General features: G+C 41.1%; 2 protein-coding genes across 5 annotated transcripts in view; both read left to right on the top strand.

Annotated features, from left to right (window-relative positions):
* Window positions 1–15,723, top strand: part of csnk1g1 (casein kinase 1, gamma 1) — a 33,493-nt gene extending 17,770 nt beyond the window's left edge. The window contains exons 8-14 of one of the 4 annotated variants that reach the window (XM_080438637.1): window positions 652–736; window positions 1,785–1,933; window positions 2,718–2,825; window positions 4,582–4,692; window positions 7,850–7,956; window positions 9,896–9,919; window positions 11,059–15,723. In XM_080438637.1, the coding sequence (XP_080294763.1) occupies window positions 652–736; window positions 1,785–1,933; window positions 2,718–2,825; window positions 4,582–4,692; window positions 7,850–7,956; window positions 9,896–9,919; window positions 11,059–11,113 (639 nt within the window). In that variant the 3' untranslated portion in view covers window positions 11,114–15,723. The remainder of the gene's footprint in view (window positions 1–651; window positions 737–1,784; window positions 1,934–2,717; window positions 2,826–4,581; window positions 4,693–7,849; window positions 7,957–9,895; window positions 9,920–11,058) is intronic. The other 3 variants (XM_080438639.1, XM_080438638.1, XM_080438640.1) reach the window with 3 other exon arrangements.
* A 1,396-nt stretch (window positions 15,724–17,119) lies between these two features.
* LOC308084116 (small ribosomal subunit protein eS17) lies at window positions 17,120–21,978 on the top strand. Its single transcript, XM_080426633.1, has 5 exons — window positions 17,120–17,155; window positions 18,153–18,304; window positions 20,591–20,696; window positions 21,117–21,182; window positions 21,861–21,978. Exons 1-5 carry the CDS (start codon window positions 17,153–17,155, stop codon window positions 21,936–21,938), a joined length of 405 nt encoding a protein of 134 aa, XP_080282759.1. The 5' UTR covers window positions 17,120–17,152; the 3' UTR covers window positions 21,939–21,978.
* Window positions 21,979–27,923: the final 5,945 nt, after the last annotated feature.

The raw sequence follows: 27,923 nt of genomic DNA, 5'->3' as shown, positions 1-27,923 counted from the left end.
CTCCGCCACCAGACTCAGACAAATGAGCGTCAGTAATTTCTTTGTATATTCAAGTTTATGTGTCATATCTGTCCTGTGACAATTTTGATAAACTAAAAGACAAACATAAATTAAGTTTTTATTCAAATGTTCCAATGTTCAACGTCAAAAACACAATTAAATTGTTAATCACAATAGTTTTTATGACAATTAATCATCAACTTATATGTTTTAATCGTGACAGCCCTTGCTGTGTGCGTGTTTGACAACACAGCCACAGCCTGCATCTGTCAGTGCAATTTGAGCTTGGGGAAAGGGGTAAAAAAAAAGCACCCTCCACCCTTGCTCTGGGCACCTGGAATCACTGTTGCACAGCAGCAGCATTTCACCATAGTGTTATGGTATTCCTATTCTTTTTAGTGATGTTGCTGATTATCGTGTAGATTATTGACGTAGTCTTATATGGTATGAATGGGAGTCCTAGTCAATGGTGGTTAGCAATGGTTAAGTTGGCATTGGACTATCGCTATTGTGGGGTGGGGCTTAGCGAACGGTCTATTGGAAGGGTCAATGCCTACATGAGAATTGTATCACTTAGAAGAACTGTCATTTTGATCTATCTCTATTGGATTGCATAGTCTCGTTACATGACCTTATGTTTATCTTCTGCAGGCTGACACATTGAAAGAACGATACCAGAAAATTGGAGACACAAAAAGAAACACTCCTGTTGAGGTCCTTTGTGAGAACTTCCCAGGTACGATGGCTTAGGCTTGCAGGGCTTACAGCTTAGTAATAACATGGCTGCTTCTATAGCAGCAATCCGTGATCCTTGGATCAAAACTAATACATCAAGACAATTGTTTCCTGCAAATGCGATCTTTTTGCAATGTTGCATTCAGCGTAGCATAGTTCATGTACTGTAGGCACGGAAGGCAGGATGTTTATATGCTATGTTCACTCTCCCCGGACCCCCCCATTCATTTGCTAACGATCTAATTCATTCGTACTCCCACAAGTCAGTACGTTCAACCTCACGTCATTCTCATTCGTTACAAGCCAACTCACTCACACCCTCATTCCCACAGTGCATCTCTGGCGGTTCATTTAAGCAGCCTCTGTTCACTGTTCATTCTACGTGCTTAGCTGTCAGCGCCGGTTGTCAGCTGTCAGTGTACTGTGGTTCTATGGACTGTGCTATGATATCTGGTAGTTTAATTATGCATTAAAGGTTCAGTGTTATGTTCATGTTATATCTGTATTCCATGCTCTGCTCAGGGGGTTTGTGATTTCAGATCTGTAGTCCTGCTTGCGCAGGTAATCCGTAATATCACAGCCAAATCTGAATGCAATATCATTACAGTAAATGGTTAATATTGCAGTAAATGGTTATATATACAATACATGGTTATATATGCAATACATGGTAAATGGTTTATAAATGGTATTGGTTATTCCTGAGCTGAAGTGTCTAAATGAAATACAACTTACTTCATGTGCTTTAACCCATTAAGAAAGCATCTGTCATTTCATATTTTAACCACTTTAACCATTATTTTATACTTTGGCTATTCAAAAATAGCAGATATTCAAGCTCATGGCGCGTCACTTTGTGCAGCGCTATGAGCTTGTAGATCTGCTATTTTTGAAAAATCTTAAATTTGTGCAAATCTTTGAATATGTGTATTTTTTTTTCAGAAAACGTATGATTTAGAAGACATTTTTAGAATCGGCCTCAACACTTCATAAATGTTGTCCAGAGTTGCGAATAAAGTGTTAACATGATTATTTTCTTGCTGTTTCAGAGGAGATGGCCACTTACTTGCGCTACGTGAGGCGATTGGATTTCTTTGAAAAGCCAGACTACGAATACCTGAGGACTCTGTTCACTGAACTGTTTGAGCGGAAAGGATATACATTTGATTACACTTACGACTGGGTTGGCAGGCAAATAGTAAGATGGATAAAAGATTGTTATATATTAACTAGAAAATACTGTTCCTGATGAAACGGTGTGGGCTCGCTGTCTTGGAAGCCATTATGCAATAGTTTAGAATGTCGGTAGTGTTAAGTATTGATAATGTTGAGTATTGGCAGTGTTGTGTTGATACTGCTAAGTATTCTTGGTGTTGATAGTGTTAAGTAGTGTTAAGTAGTATTAGTGTTCTAATAGGTGGTTGCTAAGGTAAAACTTGTTGCTGAGGTACTCAATTTTTACTCAGTTAATTAGTGGGATTTGATTAGTGTAGAAGAACATGGTTCTGAACAGATGGTCACAACTTAAAGTATAGAATTACATGTGACGATCAGTGGACCTGTGTCAACGTTATATTGTAAACATATATCTGTAGTCTAAAACATTGTGGGCGTAGTGAGTTTATGGACATGTCAACAATTTTATGACTACATCTGGCTCCACTCAGTGACATTTTCCCTTTCAAATTAATGGGATTTTTTTTGGCCATTCAAAGTTAAATATCTCAAAGTACAAAAGATATAATAGCCGACATGTCCTAAGCAAGCCAAATGTTTTCGAGTTGGAACTGAGTTTTTAGCTAAAAGTATGAAGGACGAGATGGGTACCAAAACAAAGGCAGAATAATAAATAGTGAGGATAACGTTAGTGTGCTCGCCTTAGTGAGCCCACAGTTATTGAGACATTAAAGACGGGAGTAATAATGTTTTTAGCAAAATGTCTCACTTCTCAATGATCAGTTGGTACCGTTTTCCTCACACAGCCCACGCCAATAGGGTCTGCCATTATAGACTCTGGAGCACCCGCCATCACGAGAGAGAGCCAGCCTCACAGAGACCGCCCTTCGCAGCACCAGCCAATGAGAAATCAGGTGTGATAAAGGCTCACCATGTTTCAGAAAAGGGGTGCCGTCAAAACCCCTCAACAAAGTCCCAGGAACTGTTGCATCATGTCTTTAAATAAATTAATGAATTCCAGGACATCAACAAAGGGGTATTTAGACTCTGAGTGGCCTTCAGGCTGAACCTGCTAATGAAAGCATTATGGGGTTTCCACAAAGCTTATATAGTATGCAGGGCTGAAGCCAAGTGACTCTATGTAGGATTGTCTTTTAGTGGATCACTGTCATGATAATGTGTTCTTACTTAGGTCCCAATTATTTACTCTATAATATATTCTAATTTGGAAAAGTTTGGAGGTAACATGTTTGATTTTATATTGCTTGTAGTGTAATTACTTATGCGGTGCCTCAAAAGCGGCAATATCAATCACAACCCTTTAACACATCGGGTGCCAAACACGGTAAAAAGTGTTTTCAAAGAGTAGCGCATAGGTGCCGAACACTGTTAAAACCGTGTTTTCAATCTTTTTGTTTTTTTCCACAAGGGGGGGGGGGCTAGCGCAGCTCTGGAATCACCCACGGTGACTCTGAGAAGGAAGGGAGAGATGGATAACCGTGCCAAAAAACATGGCTCCCCGTCCGCTCCCGTTCTATCTCCTTGATGAAAACCTCTGCAGCTCCGAAACTTTTTACATTGGGGAAAACAAGTCATTTTCGATGGGCGATTACTCCGTAATGGCGACTCGCGTGAGAGATGTTATTGTTCCAGGCGTTAGCCAGGACCATCGATCGTCGTGCACGCATCCATTGTTTACATGTGGGTGCTCGCAGTGGAGTTCACAGCTATAAACAGCACAGCGTTACAAACGGTGAGATCTCTGGCACTCAAAGTAATGTTTTAATAAAACGCTGGCACCCGATGTGTTAACTGCAGTATAATTGCCCACTTTTCCTAAATTAGTGAGGATGGGTTAAATGTAGAAGACACGTTTCACATTATGTGCAAATTTACACTGACAAATCCCCCCCAAAAACAGCTAAAGGAGTTTTGCTTTCATTAGCATTAAAGTACTGCAGTGCACTGCCTAAAAAAAAAGGTTTGAGGCAGAAGCTTGAGGCAACTTTTTAAATGGCATGGTGGAAAAGTAAGGTTCTGTAGTGTTTCCGGTGTTTGAGGAGGAAGGCAATTATTGTAGGAATGTGAAATTTGTAATACTAGGATCACCTTTGAATAGTTGGATCCCTTTTTCAATGATTTTGTCGTGTTCAGGAAGGGTTTCCATTTTCCATCCAGAGACGCAAAGACAGGCCTCAGCTTATAGGAAGTGAAGAATGTGATCACATACAGCACTTTGGCTAATTTACACAGATAGCCTGAAAAAGGTCTCTAAAGGATGAATATGGAGAAAAAGAATGTGACTTCACATCATTGAAAGTAATGGTGGTGGACCTCACATGAGGGGGGGCTTGGTGAAAGGTCCATTAAAGCTAAAGGATGGTTGCACCCAAAGCAGTATAATTGGGACATTGATGCCAAAGTTTGAGATTTATAAACATAACATTCAATTGGATTCAGGCTCAGCAGTAGTTATTAGTTCACCTTCTTGGCTTGAGCCTTGCTTTCATTTTGACGCATTTTATTATTTGTTTATTCACGTGCAGCTTTGCATGACATCTTGGCTTGCTCACCCAAACACCCATCTCACCTCCTCCCAATTCCATCACCCTCCCTGTCCAATTGCACCCCTACCTCCCTTACCACTTCCAACCCCCATCCCTTGAACAGACGGCAGCCTCTGACCGACGAGGAGCATGGGAGGTGCAGCCCAGTCGCCAGGCAAACTCCTCCTATCTGACCTCCCACCTGGCAGCGGACAGGCATGGGGGCTCAGTGCAGGTATACACCACTCATCTGATCCACTGCTCTCTACCCTCTACCCCTTCTCTCTGGAGTCACTCCTGTCTTATCAATGAATCCAAAATACTCAATCCAGTAATATGCAACAGTACTACCAAATATGGTATACTGTTCACAAATAAATACACACAAAAAAAGACAAGTTATCATTTACCATGTTAAATCGTGTTTATACAGTACCGGTATATCAAAAGATGGTCTCCTTGCATGTAAATCAATTAATAAAAAAATATAGAAATTTGCACCATATTAAATGGACAGAAAAACGCTCTACATGTTTAGATTTGATATTTACAGGATCTTTGGAGCTTTTGTGGAGTGTGTGCATTTGTTCTCATGAGACAGATCTGACTCTATTGCCCCCCCCCCCCCCCCCCCCCCCCCCCCACACACCCCTTTCCCAACAGCAAGGATACTTTTTCTCTCTGGGCAAGGTGCATCATCACATGCATGTCATATGCTGCACACTTCCCAGGTGCTGAATATGTGATGCATTAACCTGTACAGTTGCACTGTTTTTGGCGTCATAATCACAGGTTCCACTCTCCATGGCCCTTGGACAAAACAGTTTTTTACCTTTTTTATTTGCTTTTCAATTAGACTATTGCAAGATCTAAGAGCTTATAGATCGGTTCAACCTAATAATTTTTTCAAATGCATGCAAGTTTTAGGAGTACAAAAATAAAACACTTTGCATGGCAGGGTGGCCTTGCTTAGCTGGCTTAATGCATGCTCTGAAGTCATCGCAGTTAACACAAGTTGATTGTAGGGTGTTAGAATCTTGTGTAGTGGATCCATTAGGGGTGTAAAGATGAACCAATATGAACTGCAAACCAGTTTTAACGTTATCGATGCTAGATTGATTCGCGGACTCTTAAATCAATCTTAATATACCATGAATCATCTGATGAAGTTATGAATCAGTTGACTAAAGCTTTACTGCTAATTCTACTTTAGTATAAGCTGCTGTGGAACTCTCTGATTTAATTTGCAAGTCATTCATTACTTTAAGAATAATCATGACTCATTTGGAATAAACCTTGTCTCGAATTGCTCTCACCTCCCTGTGTGCTTGCTCTACAGTGTAAAGCAAATTGCATCGTTTTTTTTCACCTCATACCAAATTTCTTGTAGCCTTCAACTGTAATACCAATAAAGTCAATAATTGTAGCAGCTATTCTTCTTAATATAATAAACAATTTGTAAAGTGATATACTGTAGTTATAGCAGTGACTGAGACAACAGGCTGAAAAACAAAGCCAGTGACAAATGAATGCGCACAAGCACACATGCGTGTCCGTGCAACTGGTCTGGCCTCATCAAGTCACGTTTTGACAGCCCTGCTCTACATACTCCCCTCCTAGGTCGTCTAGATGAGTTGTGTTGGCTCGCTAGCCTCATCTTATAAAGCATTCTGTATGAAAAGATGTACTGTTTACGTCAGTTCCTCATGTTGGATTCATTACAGCAGTACTGCCATTAGTTTATTGAATGATGAGTGATTTTCCGTGACCATTGCAAAACGTAGCATGTTCGTCAAGTGGTACGAAAGTGAGCGTTTTACTTCCAGTTGGCCTTCGAAGTAAGAGCACTTCATCTAGGGCAAGGGAAGTAAGTGTTTAAGGCTTATAGTCGAGGGGGGTTGGAATCCACTGTGGTGCACCCGGCTTGCCGATTGTCTATACGAACACAATTGGCCGTGTTCAGGGAAGGAAGGTCGGTGTGGAGTGTGATCTTTGTCGCTCCTATGGGCAGAGGTGGCCCCTGTCAACGGGGGACGTTAAACTGGAGGAGTAGGACGGAGGCGCTACGTCCTCCCGGTGGGGCTCCTCTCTGGCAGGTGTGCCAGTAGGTACAACAGCAGTAGCAAGCAGTGGGAGGAAATAATTGGACTAAATTGGGAGAAAAAAGGGTTATTGGCTAATCTAAATAAAAATATATTTATCTTAGTTTTCACTATTGCTACACTTAAATTTTGAAGAATGCTTAGTTTTCACTGTTGCACTTATAAAATATCAAATGTGAACCCATATATTTGTATATCGCATCGTTATAAAAATATTTGGCATAAATCAAGATATTACATTTTGTCCATGTTTCCTCCCTAATGGTATCGTAGGTACGTATCGGATCATCATATACTGTAAGGGTGAGATGCACATCCCTAGGATCCATATACAGTATATTCTGTTGTCGTTATATGTAAAGAAAAGGATGGGCAGAAACATCTGATCTAATAGAATCCAAGGTGTTGAACTATATTATACTGATGTGTGTTAGGCCACTGTTATATTGCAGCAGCGCTCCAATCAGTTGGAGCGCTGCAATCTATCACTGAGAGGGACAATGTGGCACACACTATTTAACCCATTTAGATCGGGAAAGAATCTGTCTTTTTTTTAATTTCTTTGGCTAAAAAAATAGCAGATATACAAGCTCATTGCGCGGCACCGATTGCCAAGCTATGAGCTTGTAGATCTGCTATTTTTGAAAAGAAATTGGGAAAATGTGTGCGAATCTTTGAATCTATATATCTATCTACAGAAGAACCACTGATATTATAGCAACACATATATATTTTTTAAACTGTTAGAAGATTTGTAGAATCCCCAGAAGCAAAGATTTTAGTATAGATTTTTATATATATTAAAAGATTTGCAAATATGTTCACGATTAAAAAAAGAAAATAGCAGGCTTGTATATCTGCTATTTCTTTATAGCTGGAGTATAAAATAATGGTTAAAGTGGTTACACGGATGCGTTCCCGGTTTTAATGGGTTAAAACATGATTTTTGAATTGCACCAGTTAAGCACTTGCTAATGGCGATAGAGAACCCATCTGAAGCCATGCAGAATGTCCATGGAATTTGCATTAAATTGGTACATTCGAGTTGGAACAAAGCGGCAAACCTTAATATCTTTTATTTATATGCCACCAATTTAAACTGTCCGTTTATTATCAACCACAATTTCAGTACTGCTGAAGCTAAATGACGTGTTGATAAGAAACTGTCCTTGATAAAGCATTTAACTTAGGTTGAAAGGTGACTGGCTTGGGCCAACCTGTCAATGTTCAATAAACATAAATAGTGGGCAGGACTGTGTCTGACGGAATGTTTCACTGTGTCACACCAAGGTGGTCAGCTCGACTAATGGGGAGCTGAATGCAGATGATCCATTGGCTGCCCATTCCAACGCACCAATCACAGCTCAGGCAGAAGTTGAAGTGGTTGATGAAGCAAAGTAAGTCACACACTCTGTCTGCATTGAGCTTTTTGCTGTGGTATTGTGGCAGGCTGGCAGCCCTTTCCCTCAACTCTGATCCGACTGTCCACCCTCTTATCAGCTGTGCTCTGATCAAGCTATGCTTTTTCATCAAGACTGGAAACTGTTCCTGCAGCAATTTCTTAATTGAATTTTAAGGTTGATTAACCTCTTAAACCCTCTAGACTTAGTAAGATGGACCTGGGTTGGCTCAGTACTTGCTGTACTCGCTTTTCTGGCCTCTACACCTCTTCTCTTCGCCAAAAATAAGCTCACAACGCAAAAGTTGTTTATTTTTGGTTAATGTTCCCCCCAGAATATGAATGCTGGTAGTCAAGTGGTTAAAAAGATAACAATAGCAATAGCATGTAGTTCTAAATACTTGTACAAGTGCTTGTATTGTAGGTGTTAAGCAGGCAGCCTTCCACACTATCTTTTTGATATGATTTCTGCTACCACACACTTGTACCAGTGTCTCTCTCTTATCAGATTTTTTAGAAAGTATTGAGGGTTTTAACCGATCGATTGAGTTTTTAAAATGTTAAATGAAAGTGAAATGTTTGATCTTGTGTATTTATTCAATGTTACTTTTTATGTGTAACAGTGGTTTATCAAATTTGACCGGTTTTGCATGATATTTGGCATACACTTTGGCTTGGTTCTTCTTATGGCAATTCTAGTAGAAAATAGTTTGATAATGCAACATATTTCACTGAAATGTTTGAAGGTAGTGTAAGTGATATTTAAAAAGGTTAAAGCTCTATATGCAATCATTGCTACAGAGTTTGTTCAATAACGGGGGTCTCCCCGTCTCTCCAGCTCTGAAAATCCATTTTCAGGTGGCTTGCCAATTTCATCCAATCAGGAGAGTACCCATTTATCAGCTTCAGTTTTAAAGCGCAGACAAAATTGGAACTGGTTACCGCTTACCATTTCAATTGTTTGTCCTGTATCCTCCTGATTGGATAAAAATGGTGTCCTGACCGGAAAGTGCATTTTCTGTTTCTCTATAGCAATGATTGCTTGAATAGAGCTTTTTTACGCTTATAACAAATAAAACGTACTGCACCTTTAATCTATATAACTGACATGAAGTCAGAGTCTGTTTGGGCCCACCAATGTCCTATGTAATGTAAATACGTATATATAATTTCCACCTCATTGCATCTCCATCATGAGATTAATTCACTTTAATTTATTCCCATTTCTGGTCCTGCTTAGATAACGCACTTGCTTCCATTTACCTCTATTCATACAGGCGTTTGATATGATGATTGGCGCCTGTACTGCCAGTCTCTTTGATACCTTGTCAAACAAGTTCATGGTTGAAATATGTAACGCAAAATGCTAATCTTGTAGCCAAAACCTTTTTCATTAATGTTTTGCATATTATGGAGGGACGACCTAGAGGGGGAAAGGATTCCATGGGAAAATTTGTTTTTCCTTCATCTTGGTTATCTTCTGTCTACATTCGCAGATTAACATTGTTTCCTTTAAATGCGTTTTGTAAATGGTTATTTTTAAGCTGTTTATCTACTTAATCTAGACCTACTGTGTACCTGCTTTCCATCTAGATAAATAATTAAAAAATGTAAGCTTTAAGCACATTCCACATTAGCCATATTTATATATTCTCTCTGATTTATTTGAGGTATTGGTTATCTTGACCTCCATGAACTGTGAATGGATCCTTATGGAATCATAATCACACACAGGAAGTAGAGTAGCTGATCCAGTCTTTCCTCCTAAGTAGACCTGCTCTGTCTTTGTCACCTGTGTTTCCCTGTTGGGGGGTGTGTGTGTGTGTATTTAGTTACCTTTGCATGTATGTTTGTGGCATGAGGTTAGTCCCATCGTCTTGGTCTAGCTGTATTAATCTATCTTTTCTCTTTTACACTCTTTCCTCTCTCTTCTGTAGCTGCGTGAAAATGCTCAACCTTTGGTGAGTCCCTCTCTGCTAGTCCACATCAAACTCATGGGACAGGGAGTGGACAGGCCTCGGCTGGGCCCCAGTGCAGTTAATACAGTATTAACAATGGACACTCACTATAGTACCATAGATAGTGCCCACTGAAAACATGCAGACTTCAGATCAGTACATTGCAGAAGCCTGATTATGAAGGTTGTACAGTACATAAACAACCTTTTTGAAGCACTTTATTCAGTGCAGCCCATTATATTGGTGTATAATTTATTTATTCATGATACAAGCTCTGATCAAAAAAGTACAAAACTCCTAACTCCTCCTAAGCAGCTGTCACCATCAACCCAAGATCCGTTTTTGGTAGAAGTTAACAAACTTGTGCTGAGTCTCATTTACTTCACGTGATATTGGTTTATTTAGCAATATGGAAAGTTTGATTCAGTCAATGACTTTTGCGTATGTGTTAGTTCTGTTGCATGGTTCACCATTAGTCTCTATAAATAATTTTATTTAAGAATAGCCAGTCACTGTCCTATGTCTTGGTCTATAGCTGTTTTCCTGTCTTCTGTATGTTTATAGTGGCTATTTAGGCTCACCATGTCCTGTGCTCTTTGTCTGCACCACTCAGGTTTTGTCCATACAAGCATAATTGCTTTCAAAGTCCTTAACAGCTACTAGATGAGCTCCTCTGACATTTCACAATTGATGATAAAGAAAAACACCCCCACCCTGGATAGTTGCCATTGAATGCCTGACTAGTTATTATCAGAAAATTGGTAATGAAATTCTTGAACGGAGCAACTATGCCGTGTACGGGACGGGTAGTTTTCTTCACCATTGTATTTTGTATTGTGCCAAGCACCCGGCACGACTAGGATGTGCATATGATACACTACGTTTTGGAACAATTGATGATGATGGCTCATAAATAGTGGTAGATAAATTGGAACACAAGTACTGGTGGATGGCGATGCAGCCATCTTGTTCTTGGTGGCTTTGCTAACAGCAGCTGTGGTTACTGTGATTCTTAGAAATATCTGTCAAACTTTTAGAAGGCTGTGAGAAAAACAGTTTAATATACCATTAAAGCAATTTACTAGTCTTTTGTTTAGTTTTTGGCTGTATGCTAGCTCACCCCTTTCTCTCACTCTCTGCAGGTGCTGCTGCTTCTTCAAGCGGAAACGGAAGAAGAACACACCACGACATAAATGATCCTTCACAGCCTGAAACATAAAGTGTCTTGCTCAGTTGAATTGTGATTACAGAAATCAATAAGGTCCAATCCAGAAGAAAAGGGAGATGCCTGAAAGATAGGAGGACCTATGGAAATGGTTATGGGGATGTACACAAGATGCATAATTATGTGGTATTATGTGTCGTTTGATTAGAATCCTGTGAGTTTCATGGGAGTCTCATTAAATCTTTTTTTTTCCTTCCCTCCATGATGCTTGGAATATTTAGCAGGCAAACGGGCCTGATCGGGATCCTACATCTTGGCTTTTAGCTAAGGAAAAGGAAGATTTGTATTTGTCATACTTAACCAAGCATTTGCACTTTTTCTTTGCCTTCTCTGTTTATTTTCATTTATCCTTGGAATTATAAAAGATTTTTTTTCCCTCTGGAAAGAACTTCAGCTACACCTGTTGCAAACCATGTTTTACTTGGTTCTTTCCTCTGCTCAGTCAGAAACGCAATCTCTCTGTCCCTATGTCAAGCCCCAATGGAGTGCAGTTTTCCTCTGGTATACTTTGCTAACTTGTTTTGGCACAACGCTCCCACATTATTTCTGGTGTTGAAGTGAATGTAAACCTGAACATGTGAGGAACCAAGAGTGTAACTGCCTGTATCCATTTAAACACACTGAACATACGTCCAGGGAGCATGTCAGGGTGCAAAATCCCATGAAAACAGTATCATTATGTCACTAGACCCCTGCACTTTTTCCTCCAAAGGGGTCAGACATAGCACTGGGACATGGGCTGAGACCATGTGTTCTGTGTTTTCACCAGGCTGTCTAAGCTGCCAGCACTCCCCATAACCATAACTGTGTCAAAATACATTACAATGTCTTTGACTCATGGAGTTTTGGTCCTGGTGGATTTTCATTGAGCAACAACTTTGACATTTGTAGGTTGGCTAAAGAAAATACTATTTATGCTATTTATCTCTTGATTTTTATCCTTGTTTTTCTTATTAATTCTTAAACATACACACTGAATGTATGGACAGAAAAGCAAATGACGTTGGGACATTTATATAAATCTGTCAAGCCCATGGGAAGGAAACCACAAGCAGTCTAAAAGTGAGACCAGTTTAAACTAAGAAAATAAAACTGACCAAACTAGGTGGACTTGGAGCTCTTCTAAAAGATGTTTTTGACCTTAATCGTGTGACAGCAACTAACAGACTTTATACATTCTGCACCAGTCGAAGCTGGAGCATATTACTTTGGAGCAACGAGACAATGGTGCAATGTGCTTTGGGGATACAGTCTCTTTACACTACTGTCCAATGCCTTAACCCCCAACCACAACATCACATAGCCAGTAGGACAAGGTGGCAGGATGAGGGTTGGGAATTTTGCAGTATCTGCATAATGACACCCAATGTTTGGCACCATGTTCTCCCCATTGGTGTAAACTAGAGCAGTTAATTCACTCACTTCTAACACTGAAGTTCATGGCCCCAGAGAATGATGCCAAATGAAACATTGGGTGGAATAATCTAGAATCATGTTAATGTCTCTGCCCCTCTTAATGCAGTGCTGCAATGCATTCCACAATGTTTAAAAAAAAATCAGCTGGGCCCTGATCCTGGGTCACAGAAGCTGCACGAATACAGTATTGTGTATACTAGTTTTTTGATTAAATTTGATTTATTTTTAATTTCTTTTACATTAACGTTGTAGAGGACTGCCTTGAAATAATGACCCTTGATAATGTCACCTTTCCTATCCTCTTGACGCCTTCCCAGAGGTAATTCCATGCATGGTGGCTTAATTTTATTTGAATGTTTTGAGCAAATGTTTTGTTTTTTTATTACATTTTTGTTTTCTTGCTAAGTGACTTTACAATTTATATTTTGTGTTTCATTCCAAATAGCCATGGTTGTACAGGGAAAGCAAGGAAGACAAAAAGCTAGAAACAGTGACTGCACTACATTTGATTTCCCTGACAAGAACCCTGTCTCCCTAATCCTGTACTTGAGTGCTCATTACTTTATCTCATTGTAGCTGCCCCTCATATGTTAGGCCTTCATGCTTGGTGATGGGATTTTCTAACAAAATTGGGGGTTTTATCTTTTTCTTTTTTTATCCTTTTGTGCCATCTACATGCATACACTCAACCTCTGAATCAATTCTCAGTGGAGTGTTGGATATTTGGCTTTTGTGCACCTGCTCAGCCACCTTAGATATTAGAGATGCCTATGTTGTAGATGTTGCGAACTGGCTCTGTGAACCAGTAAATAAACCTGCTTGTTATGTGTATTAACACTGTATAGCTTTTGGTTTTTCTACCCCTGGTTACTCAAGTCAGTTTCTCCGGGGTCTAAGTTATTGTTTTATTGAAAGTACTTGAATATGAAAATCTATTGGATTTTTCTTTTGTTTGCTTTTGTCTTTATCAGTATGGTGATTCCAGAGATGGCATTTTAGGGAAATAATAGGAAAATAGGCTTTTTGAATGACAGGTATTCATTTCTTTAAGATGCCTTAGTGCCTCTTGACTGTATTGGACATGAGGATTGTGCTTCTGGATGCTTGTACTAGGTGGTGAGAATGACCAATTACCCTGAAGCGTTGGGATTTTCTGTAGGCCTACTTGCTCAGGGGAGTGGCGAGTAGATTACTTGTTGATTTGAGACTTAAATTATTGATAACAGTAGAGCCTAGATTAAGCGAGTGAAAGCCCCCATTTCGTATGCCAAACCTGTTTCTGTTGTGATGAGACCATGTATGTGTTATTGTGTTATGAACTGTACATAGCCAGAAAGCTGTGTTCAGAATTGTTCTTCGGCATAGTCAATGTGAACATGAATAAACAATTTTATCTTGACATGTGGGAAGAGATACTGTACCTCAAACATGCAGTCATGATTTACAACATTTGAGTGGCTGTTAAACTAGTTCAGGCTCAGCCTATATGGTCTACTTAAATTAAGTCTCAGAAGTGATGGGTGTGATATATTCGGTTCAAGAAATTGTCTTTACAGAAAATGGTGCCATCTGCTGCCTACTGGTCCTCCCCAGCAAGGCTTCAGCGGCAATCATACTGCTGCATACCAGCTTTTTAAGAATATTCTAAGTATTCTTGTGTGGTGAGATGGATATCCAGACAATAGCCTTCAATGTTCCCTTGAATTCCCTTATGCCATTCCCAAGACTACTAGCCCATGCCTTTACCTGTGCCAGGAAATTTGAAGTTGAATGTTTTTCACCACCTCATTCTAACTTGTGTCCTTCATTTTATTGTGTCCACTGTCATTTTGAAAATCCTAGAATAGGATGGTTCAGTCCAGTGCTGGGAAGTGTTCGTGCTCTTTAATGGAAAGTGTTGAATGTGTTGCAGGAACATTGCAACTTAATATTTGTCTTATGGCTTCCCTCGGTTTTGTAATATATATATATACGTATATATATATATATTCATTTATGTGACTGGCCATCTTTGCCATTTACCTATAGCCATGGTCTGCTTTATCCGTTATGTCACAGTTGAGCCTATTGTTGAAATGATGGATATGTATTTACTTTTTCCTCTTTAGACCTCATCCAGACTGATATACGATTACTCGGCTTAGTGTGTATCTGCATGGCTTGTCTGGAGATGACAATAGTCTCTGTAGTGAATATTATGGTGTTAGTCACCTGTGGGGCTAATACTGTTAGATCAATAAAGTGCAAGGGCTTCCAGTCCTCATGTAAAAAATAAGACGTTTACCATCTTGTGACCACCACCACAGCATATTCCATTTCAGTTCTTATTTCTTATATAGTTGACTTAAGTAAAACATTGCTTCTCTGTGCTCATTGTTTTTGTTTGACTTTGGTCTTGTGTATTCCAGTTTCCTGTGTTATCCAGGAGTGTATGGCTAATTTAGACTTTTATGCACAATAAATGGTCGTGCATCGGAGTGTAAATTAAGCTTGAATCAAAGCAAAATAGTTAAACAAGGAGGAAATTTATGGCTTAGGTCTTTTTTGGGTTCTCTGGCACTTTCCTTATTGCTGTACTGTAGTACCGTCTTAGATTTACTGTATTTCTTTTTTTTTTTTTTTTTTTTAGGGAAAGGTTTAGGGTGACTTTACTGCAATATTGTGATGAAATTATTTGAAATTGTAAAATTGTACAGAGGTTCACCATTGTAGTCTCTTTTCTGTCTGATCCCATATAAAGGATTTATTCTTTGATTTCTCTGTCATTCAAATTGTGGACAACAGAACTGTACAGCTCCAAGAGTTTATCCCTCCCCTCAGCATTTTTCAGAGCTATGATTAATACAAATCCTTAAACTGTAAATAAATATTGTGTTGAAATATGAATGTTACTTCCAAAAATGTATTTGAATGAGTTAACTTAGTCAAGGGCTTCAAGTATGATGGAGCTTGTTTTTTTGCTTTTTTTGTTTGTTTATCTTTTTGTTGTTTTTAAGTTGTGGAAAGGTAAAGGTTCTTTTTATCTGAGATGCCTATTTTTTCCTCTTTGGATTCATATGAAAAATGTCACATGTGATCCTTACAAATTCACTTTTTATTCCCTCCTCACCTAAAGGGAAACTCCAGTTTGCACCCTTTTTTATGTAAAATAAAAAACAAAAATCTCTTCACCTTGTCTGTGAGTGTGCATGTTTTTGATACGTTATTTTCTATTGATAGAAATGTTATTGATTCTAATGTTGGATCCATTTAGCAAAGTAATTTTTTATGGGATAATGTCACTCATTCTTCACCTATACTGCAGTACCAGTGAGTGAATGAATCAGTTTCCTAAAATACTGGTAGAATTGTAATCCAATATTTGAAGTAGCCTGAAATGTTCTTTACCTAAATTTCACCCTAATTCCTTTATAAAAAATGTTAACCCGTGATTTTGTAACCCTTATTTTTCACCCGGTGCCAATTCTCTAAGTGATCCTGGGCGCTACACTCCCCTCACCAGCCTAGGGAGGCCAGGGCCGAGCTCATGCTTCCTTCAATGCATGAGAGCCAACTGACCACCTTGTCACCTGATGGGGGAGTTTCCCCGGTTGGACGTAGCGCGTGGAAGGAACACGTTATCCCAACCAGTTCCCTTCCCCTCCATCAGGCGCCCCGGCTGTCATGGGGGAGGCGATATAGCGTCCAGGATTACTACATGTTTTTGTGAGAGTATTAACTACCCTGAGAGACACGGGGAGAACATGCAAACCACACAGAGTAGGCCCTTTCGCCAACCCCACCTAGGGTAATTTCACCCTAATTCCAGTCAAGACATTAATTAAAATGTGTCCCTCCTCGCTGCAGTCATAAATGTTTATAAAGATAGAAAATGCCCTGGCATCACAAGTCTTCCTCCTCATGTCTGTTTTCATTGTCGCTGGATTGAATCCAGACTCTTCACATGCCAATGGTAACATCCAGTAATGATGATGTGGTAAATAAAAAGGTGGGTAAACTATACTACCTTTAGTCCGTAATCCTCATTAGGCAACCAACTATAACATTTAAAGCATTAGCCTAAATCAGTTTGATACTGCTTGCTGTGATGTTTACTATACATTTGTAATAAATATTTAAATAATCCCTAGAAAAAAACAAAGGTGGGTCAACTTCTGAAGAAATACATGTGGATCCTGCCATTTAACTGTGCAAATATAATAATTTGAAAACTTGTTAAATGGGACATTCTGCATAATGAGTCCTACTTTTGATACTTCAAGTACATTTTGATACCAATGCTTTTGTACTTTAATGCTCAGTGAATTTTGAATCCCAGACTTTTACTTGTAACAGAGTATTTCTACATTGTAGTATTGATACTTTTACTTAAGTACGACGTGAGTACTTTTTCCACCACTGCCAGGCTGAGCTAATAACACCTGTGGGCTGTGCATAGACAGTAAAAAGTACTGTGGCGTTAATACTAAAGTAATTATAAAGTTACCGACTTCCACCGCTAGTCGGCGATGTTACATTCGGTGATGTCTGTTCGTCTTTCACTATAAACTTCCGCCAACAACTTCCTGTGCTCTCTTCCACCAGTCCAAGCCAACATGGTGGGTATCCCTAAAAACATATCACTTCGCAATCCTTTTCAATCTCTAAGTTCTGGCAGGCCATCCAACGTATACAAGCATTGGCGTGCACACATAATGCGTTACTTATCTGCATGCTTTATGAACGACGCGTTTGGGCTACCCGAATGTCACTATTTATTCCCATTTAACTTGACCGGTGAACATTAGGACCACCGAAGCGGACTTGACACATTAACGCGTCGAAAGCCATAACCTGTATTGACGATTTAGAGGCGAATAACAGTATGTGTCAACTATCTGGCCACCAACCTGCATGGCTTATGAAACATGTTTCTTGACCTGTCTGTTAAATTATGTATCTTGTAACTCCTGAGACGTTCACTAACGTTAGCCTCTTGGTTAGCATGTAGCCTTGATACAAGACTCCTATACCGATGACAGTCTTGATCCAAGGCTAGGTTATCATGTTGGTCCTCAGATGGCACCATCTGAGGACCAACATAGTAAACGCTGTTAATAGGATCTTTATTATATGGTACATAACTGTGCTGAAGGATTTGCCCTGCTTGTCAGCAGCAGTGATGAGAATCCGTATGAGATAAATGAACTTGTGCAGAACTGCAGATAAGTAGCCCCTAGCAGTGGTTCTCAAAGTGGGGTCCTGGGACCTTCAGGGTTCCTAATGGACCCTCACAAGTCTGTACATCTGAGTGTTTAAAGGGAACACTCTAGTCTAGAGTTACTCTACAGTGTAGAATTATGCGGGTCCTTTAAATTTAAAGGTTTGAGAACCATTTCCCTTAAAAAAAAAGGTTTGCATCTAGTATGCATGCTCTGCTTGTCAAGGTTTATAGGAAATAAGGTCCGGAAAGATATACCCATTAGATTTTAGCCAATGTGTCATTTGTCCAATGTGTGCATTAAACAGATATACCAGGTGTATTGAGAATTGGATGAGTATTAAATGGTTTTGCCTAATGAATCCACCTGATTCAGCTGATGTGTTTTCCCTCAGGGTCGTGTCAGGACCAAGACCATTAAGAAGGCCGCCAGGGTCATTATTGAGAAGTATTACACCCGGCTTGGAAATGACTTCCACACCAACAAGAGGGTGTGTGAGGAGATTGCCATCATCCCCAGCAAACCACTGCGTAACAAGATTGCTGGGTAAATGTGTTTTCTATCTCTGTTTTACTTCTACTTCTGAATATAGCGTAGCTGTAGTATAATTTGAATTGCTGTCACTGATTGAACAGGAGGTTTGTGGCAATATTCTCTGTTTAGTATAGGTCTACTATTAGCCTCGATCTCCAGGCTTTTATTGCTTAGTTTTGCTAAAAAATAAAAGCCTGGCCCAACCATAGCCTGTACTGGGTATGAGTAAGTGTTTCATTTCCCAACCAACCAGAGTGCAGTGGGCGTCGCTCGTAATGTTGTGTTAACGGGGCGGGGGTTGACGGACAGATCGGTGAACCAATGGGATCAGCCGCAATCTCTCGCCGGCTCTATACACCCGCCCCTCTATACACGAAATCAGGAGCGTTGGGGCAGACTAGTCTACTATAGACCACCGAAGTCTGACGTCATTTACACATCCTTTGTTTGTCTACCTGGTTCGCAGTTTTCCACCCCCATTCTGAATATCGCGTCAAATAAGAACTGTGTTCCAAAAATAAACAAATGACCCCGGCGGTTTGACTCTTATGGATATGAAGCATCAACTGACGGTGAGAAAACGATAATGTTACTTCCGCCCGAATTAGTTACATTTTCGCCAGAAACAGACTGTATCAAACATAAGTGACTGACTATCATAAACGATATAGAACCTCCTCCCTGACAATATCGCCGGGACAGTTTGTTTATTTTTGGACCACAATTCTTATATGAGACGATTCTAAGATGACCCAATGTTATTCTCCATAGAAAAATTACTTCCGCAAACCTGGGGATGAACGAATGACGTCAGGACTTCGGTGGTCTATACAATTGCTTCAACACATGGAGAGAGAATCAGATGATACACTCCACTATACAATAGTGTTAAAGACAGTTTGCTTAAGGTTATTCAAAAGTTTGACTTGTGCATGAATTCATTTGACTTTGGGAGCGCCTTCTATTTGACAGCAGGAAACTGCCTCAAAGCGAAGGTTTGGAATTTAGTCACCGAGGTTTTAAATGTAGTAGCCTTGTCAAGTGCCATGTTTGAGGAGAAGGATACTTGCTCTGCTCCAAGGTTAACTAGGTACATGTTGCATCTATTTGACAGTCCCAAGCAGGATTCCCATAGATCGTTCCTATCCCCGCCGGTTAGCAGACTGATCTCCGCGGCATAAATCTTCACCGCGCTGCGCGTGTAGTGTACTCAACCAATAATTAATTCCGTAGTCAGATATTGTCCTCTAGTTTCATATCCATTTGAAAGTTCTGGCAGAAAACCTGTTTTTAGTAAAATATCTCCACTTTTCCAGGAGCTGTACACGGATGACATTCTCCCAGGGCAAGGGGCCCGTAATGAGTGCACGACTGAACATATCAAAACTTCCTTTGGGAAGCACAAATGCATGGGGCACTCAATTGGCAGGTGGTGTGATTAATTACCAATCGCAACGCACCTGTCAATTGTGTAGCCCATACGTTTGTGCTTGCCAAACATTGACTGTTCCCAAAGGAAGTTTTCAGTTCAGTCCAGCAGTCATTTCAGTTCTGGCCCGTCACTGACAGAGAATGTCATCTGTGTGAATCTCGTGGAAAAGTGTAGATATTTTACTAAACACACGTTTTCTGCCAGAACTTTCAAATGGATATGAAACTACAGGACAATATCTGATTCTGAGGAATTAATTATTGGGTGAGTACACACACAGCGCAGAGAAGATTTATGCCGCGGCGGTCTGCTAACCGGGCTTGGATAGGACCAAACTATGGTTGTGTATTTGGAATACCTGAAATGTGTGTAAGATCACAGCGATTCTAGGCCTAGATTCCCACGGATCTCTAGAATGTCTTCAAATGTCTGGAATTGTATAAGTGGTAATATTAAATTTAATCTGGGGCAGTGTTAAAAATTAAAAGTAATAAATTCCCCTTTAAGAGGCATAACTTTTGTACTTTAAAAGTGTGCAGATACCCTGGTCCCAAGGCTGTTGCCAGTCCATCAGCAGTCCTCAGAGAGGCTTTAAAGTAGCTCAAACACACTTGCATCATCAGCTTGTTAATTAAACAAATCCCCCCACCCGAATCTTGGTGTCTTGACTCACTTTTATATGAACAAAAATGTAATGCAAATTACCACATTATGGTAGAGTAGTATTTAAAGAGTTTTGAAAGGAAACTAACCAGCCATTAGAAAACTATGCTACAGATGCCTTGTGAGTGAGAAGGATGGAGAGGTGAATACTGGAGGAAATGTCTTTGTCAGTGTAATAAGTAGTTGGTTTGTGTCTCTCTCAGTTATGTCACTCATCTGATGAAGCGCATCCAGAGGGGCCCAGTGCGCGGCATCTCCATCAAGCTCCAAGAAGAGGAGAGAGAGCGAAGGGATAACTACGTCCCAGAGGTCTGTATCTAATCCGTCTGCCTCTGTTTCAGCCCAACCTGCTTATCTCCACTTACCAGTGATCATGTTAGGAGTAGTGCTACATTTTCTTGGATGTTCCAAGGCATCTTGCAATTTATATCTGGGCATCCACAAACGGTTAAACAGCTGCAGAATTCATTTGGAAAATACCAGTAACATTCTCTCCACGCTGTTACATTTTGTTATAGCACCAGCAGCTTAATCTAAAAATGATATGAGCTGTGGTGAGACTATTAATAGGGAGAAAGACTTTGATATCTTATTCCTTTTTTGGTTTGCTGCTTTTACTTAATGAGAAGCTCTGAGATGCCTGAACAATCTCAATTAAGTGGCATGTTTGTATGTAGCAAATGGGAGGGCTATGAAACGAGCTAAACTACTTTTATCTTGTTTTGCCAGGTGTCTGCTCTAGACCAGGAGCTCATTGAGGTTGATCCTGACACCAAGGAGATGTTGAAGTTGCTGGTAAGTGTGGAACTATTTTGTTTGGCTTTCTCACTGGTTCTTCGTTTTGTTGCTTGGAGCATACACAAACTCAACAACATTGCAAGACCCATGCTCAGGTGCCACACACACCTGTGACTGGCTGGCAGGTCACTCAAAATGAGAGTGATTACCAACAGAAGCATATTGGGGGATTTTGGCAATTGTTTTGGGGGCGCTACCTACACGTTGCACGATCCTTACAAGTTATTCCTCGTTGTAAAGGTGACTAATCAACGATAAAAATGATTTATTAAAATACTATACCAATTGGTATTATTGAAGGGGAGAAATAATCGACCGAAGTTACATTTCCAAACTTTTTGTGGGCAGTTTATGTATGTGTATTTATCACATTTGTTGGAATTATTTCTGCAATTGCAGTACATGCCAACCATTTGTGAGAAGGCATATCTTGGCTAGCATTTAAAACTCTGCAAGGACTAAGGCGTGGTGAAATGAAAAATGTTTTTTGTGTGTATCATGTCAAAAGTCTGGCCGTCAGCAATTTCTGTCCAATTTAATATTTAATCAGTTAAAGAATTCATATGCAAATGAGACCATTAAATATCCCTGTTTGTCTAAATGCTAGTCATAATTGTCCACAGCATATGATGTACTGTATATGTAAGTTAACTCTAGAATATGTTTTTGTCCTAGGACTTTGGTGGCCTTTCCAACCTTCAAGTCACCCAGCCAACTATTGGAATGAACTTCAAAACACCCAGAGGAGTCTAGAAAACACATAGATGAAAAATAAAGAAAAGTGTTGAAGTGATTTGTGTTGTCTTTTTAGTTTTTTATGTGCAGTCAGTAGTTTTTCCATAAAGAATAGTGACCAGTTACAAAAAGTAGTGTATGCTGTTGTATTTAAGCACTGCACAAAATGTGCACTAGTTAAGTTCTTCTGTACAATGTCACTTTAAGCATTTTGGCTCCTTGTATTGTGTTGGACAGTGGAGGTGTTTCTTTTTCATAAGCTTACTTTAAGTGACCAACTCTACCAAACATGCCATTAACAAGCAAAGTAAAGGAAACTTTTAATCCTAGACCTAGTTGATCATGAGTTAACTATACAAGTTTATACTATCCTGGAGGTGTTGAGTGAATCTCCCATGAGTTCTACAGTATAGGACATGAAACCAATTGGTCAACACCCACCCTATTATGATGATGCACGTCATAAAGCATAAAAAGTCATTTAAGGAGAAGATTGGAGAAATAAAATGGCATACAAATAATTAATAATTCACATTTTAAGTACGCCAAACTGTAATGCTGTGAACCAAAAGGTTTTAACATGGGATTTAAAAATAAGAGTTGGCTCAAGTCTCAGATCCCGTGGAGGAAGTTTGTTGCTATACTATGTGTGGCATAATGACAGCATGTTTTTCTTTAACTCTGGGAGCAGTTAATGGATCGGTTCCAAATGACTTAAGTGTCTGGTCTGGGTTAATGTCAAAAGCAGTTCAGAGATGTATTATTTTTTTGGCTCGAAACCATTGAGGATTGTCAAACAGTATTTTACAGTCTAAAAGCGAGAGGGAATGTAAAGATGAGTGTCAGAATTGGGGGGGGGGGTCATATTGTATAGAAGTATTAACGTGGTAAACAACAAATTATTTACAGTGAAATAAAATGCCATTTTAAAAAAAGAATACTGAAAACAAGGGAATTTAGGGTGGTGGTATAGGAAAGGCCATGGGGTCAGTAGGGTTTTGTCCTACAATCTTATACTGTGCATCCACTGTAACGGTCCTCCCACAATGTCTGCCAGGGGCCTATTACACGAAAGGAGAATTAAATAAGCCTGGATTTAAGTCAAATCCAGGTTTGACAAAGTCTGGTCCGTACAGCCTGGTTTATTCCCTTCCATGAACGCCAAGCCAGGCTGAAAAGGAGCGACTTTGTCGAGCTAGACCTTGTCAAGCCAGGCTGTGTCGAGCCAGGATGGTAAAGCCAGGCTTCACGTATTCCTATAAAAGACCATGAAAGTCGACCATGAAAGCAGAATCCTGTAATGTATATCAATTTAGGGGTCCTTGGCATGAAAAAGGTTGAAAACCACTGTTCTAAATGGCAGTGGTTCACAAACTCTTTAGCTCAAGAGTCTTGAGGCTTGGTCCCGTCTCCCCGGAATCATACGAGGAAGTAAAATGTATAATAAGCAAGAAAGGAAACACGGCCGCATTAAATGGATCCAGGGAGAAAGCGTGGCAAAGCATTGCCGACAAATTAAATGCACAAGTCGTCCAAAAATATGTACAATTTATATACAAGTCCATAAATATATAATTAAGTTAGGCTTAAACATGAGGAGTGCATAGTGAATATTGGAATTATCGCCTAGTAATCTACAATGCGATAGCCTATTATAATGCGCCATGCATCCAACCAATATGTCTGAGTCTGTGCTCAGGAATGTGTCAAAAACAAAAAAATCTCCATGAATTCAAGGCTTCATGGAGTGTGTAATAATTGATAGAAAATAAGTATTTTTTGTGTGGACTATTCTTTTAAGTGTCTTGTTCAGGGACACTTTGACACATTGCTGAGGCCTGGAATCAAACCAGGCATTTATGGCTTGCCAGGCAGGCTCTCCAACCATTCAGCTATGGCCATATCATCAGCAGAGACCACATCATCAGCAGAGACTCTAAGGTAGTTCTACTCTGTAACAGTACAGGGGTTTCAGGGGAAACCAGCTAAATGAGGAATAATATAATAAAAGACTGTCTTGCTAATAAAGCGTCATGTCTCTCATTTTTTACAATGTATTTGATATTACCTTTATATTATTTAATAAATTATGCATTTCATCCTCTATATATTGTCCAGCAACCTTTATGATAAAGGCGAAAAAAGATAGACCCGTGGGAGCCAGATTGCTCAGATGCCAAGGTTCCTGTTCTGGGATTCGATCCAGCATGATCTTGTGGTCTGAAGTTAAGAGCTCTTCCGACTGAGCAATAGATAGAGCAGCTCCATATTAAGCAGAAGTCACAATTCCCTCTAACCTGGCTCCGTCAAATGGAAGAAGCTTGCGACACACATTTTGTTGATTTCCGGAGGGAGGGGGGTTTACCAGGCTAACTTCCCTCGCCAGGGTCAAAAACGTTATCAATTATTTGAAATCCGAACGTTTATGTAGATGAATGAACGGGTCAAAAATGGAGAAAGTGCAAACACCAGGTTGAAGTTCATCCATGGCGGTCATGACAGATCCAGACTGCACTAGCGATTTGTTTACATTCGACATATTTTGTTTACATTCGTACAATATAAATATTAATAGCCTATATTGTCTGTCGGGCGGAAACCTCATTATGGCCAAAACTGTTACTTTTCAGCATAAACGTTCTAAAATAGCAAAAACAAAAAATCGACAAAAAAAAACAAGACTCGCGCAACATAATTTGGCAAGACACACCATCTCCGGTTTACTTCCCGTATCTGCATAGTCTCGCGTAGCTATCTGCGTGAAGTGGGCGGACACCAACCTGCTTCCGGTCTGCTAAAAAGGCGTCCGCCCACTTCACGCAGATAGCTACGCGAGACTATTAGTCAGGGGATATTAAAAAAAATCTTGGAATAAATTCCTTACCAAAAAAAATTTGTTTGTAAAGGTGTCTAGTAACACATCTCACAAAGACTGAAATGCAGTTTCCCTAGGAGAATTTGTGACAGCTCCTGAAAGTTGGGGTACCCACCATAACCTTATGCGGGGAAAAAAATCTAAATTTAATTCTGTTTTGAGTAGCATGTGAGGGGTCAAACTAGGGTGTTTATGATTCTGAATCCATTGCAAGCATTTGTTTTGCACCAAAACCACTCCTTGGGCTAAAAACGGCCATAGCCATCCTTTTCCAGGTATACTTTTTGTGTAAAAAGCCCATTGAGATTGGGCCGTTTTTAGCCCAAGGAGTGGTTTTGGTGCAAAACAAATGACTGCTGGAGTGCAGGCCCGAGGTCCTGCTGCTGTAGTGCAAGCCTGGGCTTTGACAGCTGAAGGTCAGGCTCGGGGTCCGGCAGCATGAGTGCTAGGTCAGCCTCGGCAGTGACAACAGAGGACAGTTCGTAAAGTTCGCAAGAGTTGTTAGGAGGGAAGGCTGACGAGGACAGTTCATCGGAGATGGCAGACAAGGGTTCAGGGGGGAAGTCGGTGGGGACAGCCGACAAGGACTCAGGTGGGGAAGATGGGACGTCGGCGGGGACAGCCGACGAGGACTCAGGTGGGACGTCGGCGAGGACAGCAGACGAGGACACCGGAGGACCGTCGTCAGGGACAGCCGACGAGGACTCAGGTGGGACGTCGTCAGGGACAGCCGACGAGATCAGAGGGACAGCGGTGTGGACAGCTGACGAGGGCGTAGAGGGCTCACGCAGGTCATTGATGTAGACGGCTGGCGAGGACTCTGGCAGATCGTCAGGTGACGAGAATTCAGACGGGACATCAGCCGACGAGAATTCAAACGGAACGTCGGCAGATGCGAATTCAACGTCAGGTGGTGAGAATTCAGTCAGGACGGGCAAGGTGTCCGCAAGGACGGCCGACCGTGGTTCGAATGGGATGTCGGCAGGAATGGCCGACACGGCATCTGGTAGGGCATCAGCGGTGTTGCACAGAAGAGGAGGCTCACCGTCGCTAGTCAGCAGTGGAGGCTCAACGTCGCTGGTCAGCAGTGGAGCCTCACCGCCGCTGGTCAGCAGTGGAGCCTCACCGCCGCTGGTCAGCAGTGGAGCCTCACCGCCGCTGGTCAGCAGTGGAGCCTCACCGCCGCTGGTCAGCGGTGGAGCCTCACCGTCGCTGGTCAGCAGTGGAGCCTCACCGCCGCTGGTCAGCGGTGGAGCCTCACCGTCGCTGGTCAGCAGTGAAGCCTCACCGTCGCAGGATAAAGGTGCACGTTGGTTGCCGGGCGGTGGTGCACGCTGGTCTCCGGGCGCGGTGGTGCATGCTGGTCGCCGGGCGGTGGTGCACGCTGGTCGCCGGGCAGTGGTGCACGCTGGTCGCTGGGCTGCGGTGGCTCGTAGATGCTGGGCGGCTCGTAGATGCTGGGCAGCAAAGAGCGTTGCCGCGAGAGATGACGATGGCGCCCCCTCGCCCGGTTCCCCTTGACGATGGCCAAGCGAGACCCAGCCCAAGGGTTTAGGGCTGACACAGTCTCACCGTAGGGTGGCTCGGGGAACGCGGGGTCAACAGGGGCAAGAGCAGAGCACACAGGCCGGAGGCCTACATACCCAAGGCTGACTGACTGGGGTGCAGGCTGGTGAGCAGGCTGGGAAGCAGGCTGAGGACAAGCAGGACAATGGCTAGCAGGCTGGAGAACAGGTGGAGAAACAGGCTGAATGCTAGCAGTCCGTAGGCTTGCAGGCGCATTGGACAAAACGGCCCACATTCCCATAGTCAGGGGATATTAGCAGAAAAAATTCCAATCTTGGAATAAATTCCTTACCAAAAAAAATCTTCACCAATGTGTTTGTAAAAGTGTCTAGTAACACATCTCACAAAGACTGAAATGCAGTTTCCCTAGGGGAATTTTTGACAGCTGCTGAAAGTTGGGGTACCCACCATAACCTTATGCAGGGAAATTTTAATTCTGTTTTAACCCATTAAGACCTGAGGCGATTCTTTAAAAAAAATCTAAATCCTAACAGTTTCTTGAAAAAAATATAAAAAATATTTTTTCACGATTTTTCAAAAATAGCAGATCTACAAGCTCGTAGCGCGGCACTCGGTGCCGCGCTATGAGCTTGTATATCTGCTATTTTTGAATAGCCAAAGGCATCTAAAGTGACACAGAAGCGTTCCAGGTATCAATGTAAGTAGCATGTGAGGGGGCAAACTAGGGTGCTTTTATGATTCTGAATCCATTGCAAGCATTTGTTTTGCACCAAAACCACTCCTTGGGCTAAAAACGGCCCAATCTCAATGGGCTTTTTACACAAAAAGTATACCTGGAAAAGGATGGCTATGGCCGTTTTTAGCCCAAGGAGTGGTTTTGGTGCAAAACAAATGCTTGCAATGGATGACCCCTCACATGCTACTTAAAACAGAATTACATTTTGATTTTTTTTCCCCCCCCCGCATAAGGTATGGTGGGTACCCCAACTTTCAGGAGCTGTCACAAATTCTCCTAGGGAAACTGCATTTCAGTCTTTGTGAGATGTGTTACTAGACACCTTTACAAACACATTGGTGAAGATTTTTTTTGTTAAGGAATTTATTCCAAGATTTTTTTAATATCCCCTGACTATCAATTGTCCCCTCAAGTTTATCTGCTAGCTCTGGCCTAGAATATGCCACTCGGAGGGCCTGCTTCAGACCCTCAATCTTACGTTCTGCACCGATGGAGGGACTTTGGCAATTGTCCATGATGGAGATCATTGATTGAAGCGCCTTGGTGAAATCATCCCCTCTGCATCCATTGTGGTTGGTTCGTTCTGTCACAGTGCGAGGCAGGGAGGTGTAAGACCCAAGAGCAAGATGAGAGGCAGAGGCAGCGTAGCTCAAATTAAAGTGTTTATTAACACCAACCAAGAGGAGTAGGCAGTAAGCAAAGTCCAGGTACAGGCAAAGTCAATACACAGGTAGGCAGTCAGAATAAGGAGGGAATAGGGGGGAAACTAAACTGGGAAAGCTAAGTGAACTAAATACAAGGCAACAATGAGGCATGAACTAACATAAACTTACACGACGTACAATGCACCGAACCAACAAGGAAC

The sequence above is a fragment of the Gymnoscopelus braueri genome (assembly GCF_963280865.1).
Source record: "Gymnoscopelus braueri genome assembly, chromosome: 1".
Classification (NCBI taxonomy): Eukaryota; Metazoa; Chordata; class Actinopteri; order Myctophiformes; family Myctophidae; genus Gymnoscopelus; species Gymnoscopelus braueri.
Note: the sequence above shows the minus strand (reverse complement) of the source record. Positions and strands in the feature narration are given on the sequence as shown.

Bases quoted from the DNA above. Each gene is read 5' to 3' on its own strand.
- LOC308084116 (XM_080426633.1), top strand. The intron at 20,697-21,116 runs GTCTGTATCTAA...TTGTTTTGCCAG, and splicing joins GGGATAACTACGTCCCAGAG to GTGTCTGCTCTAGACCAGGA. The intron at 21,183-21,860 runs GTAAGTGTGGAA...TTTTTGTCCTAG, and splicing joins AGGAGATGTTGAAGTTGCTG to GACTTTGGTGGCCTTTCCAA.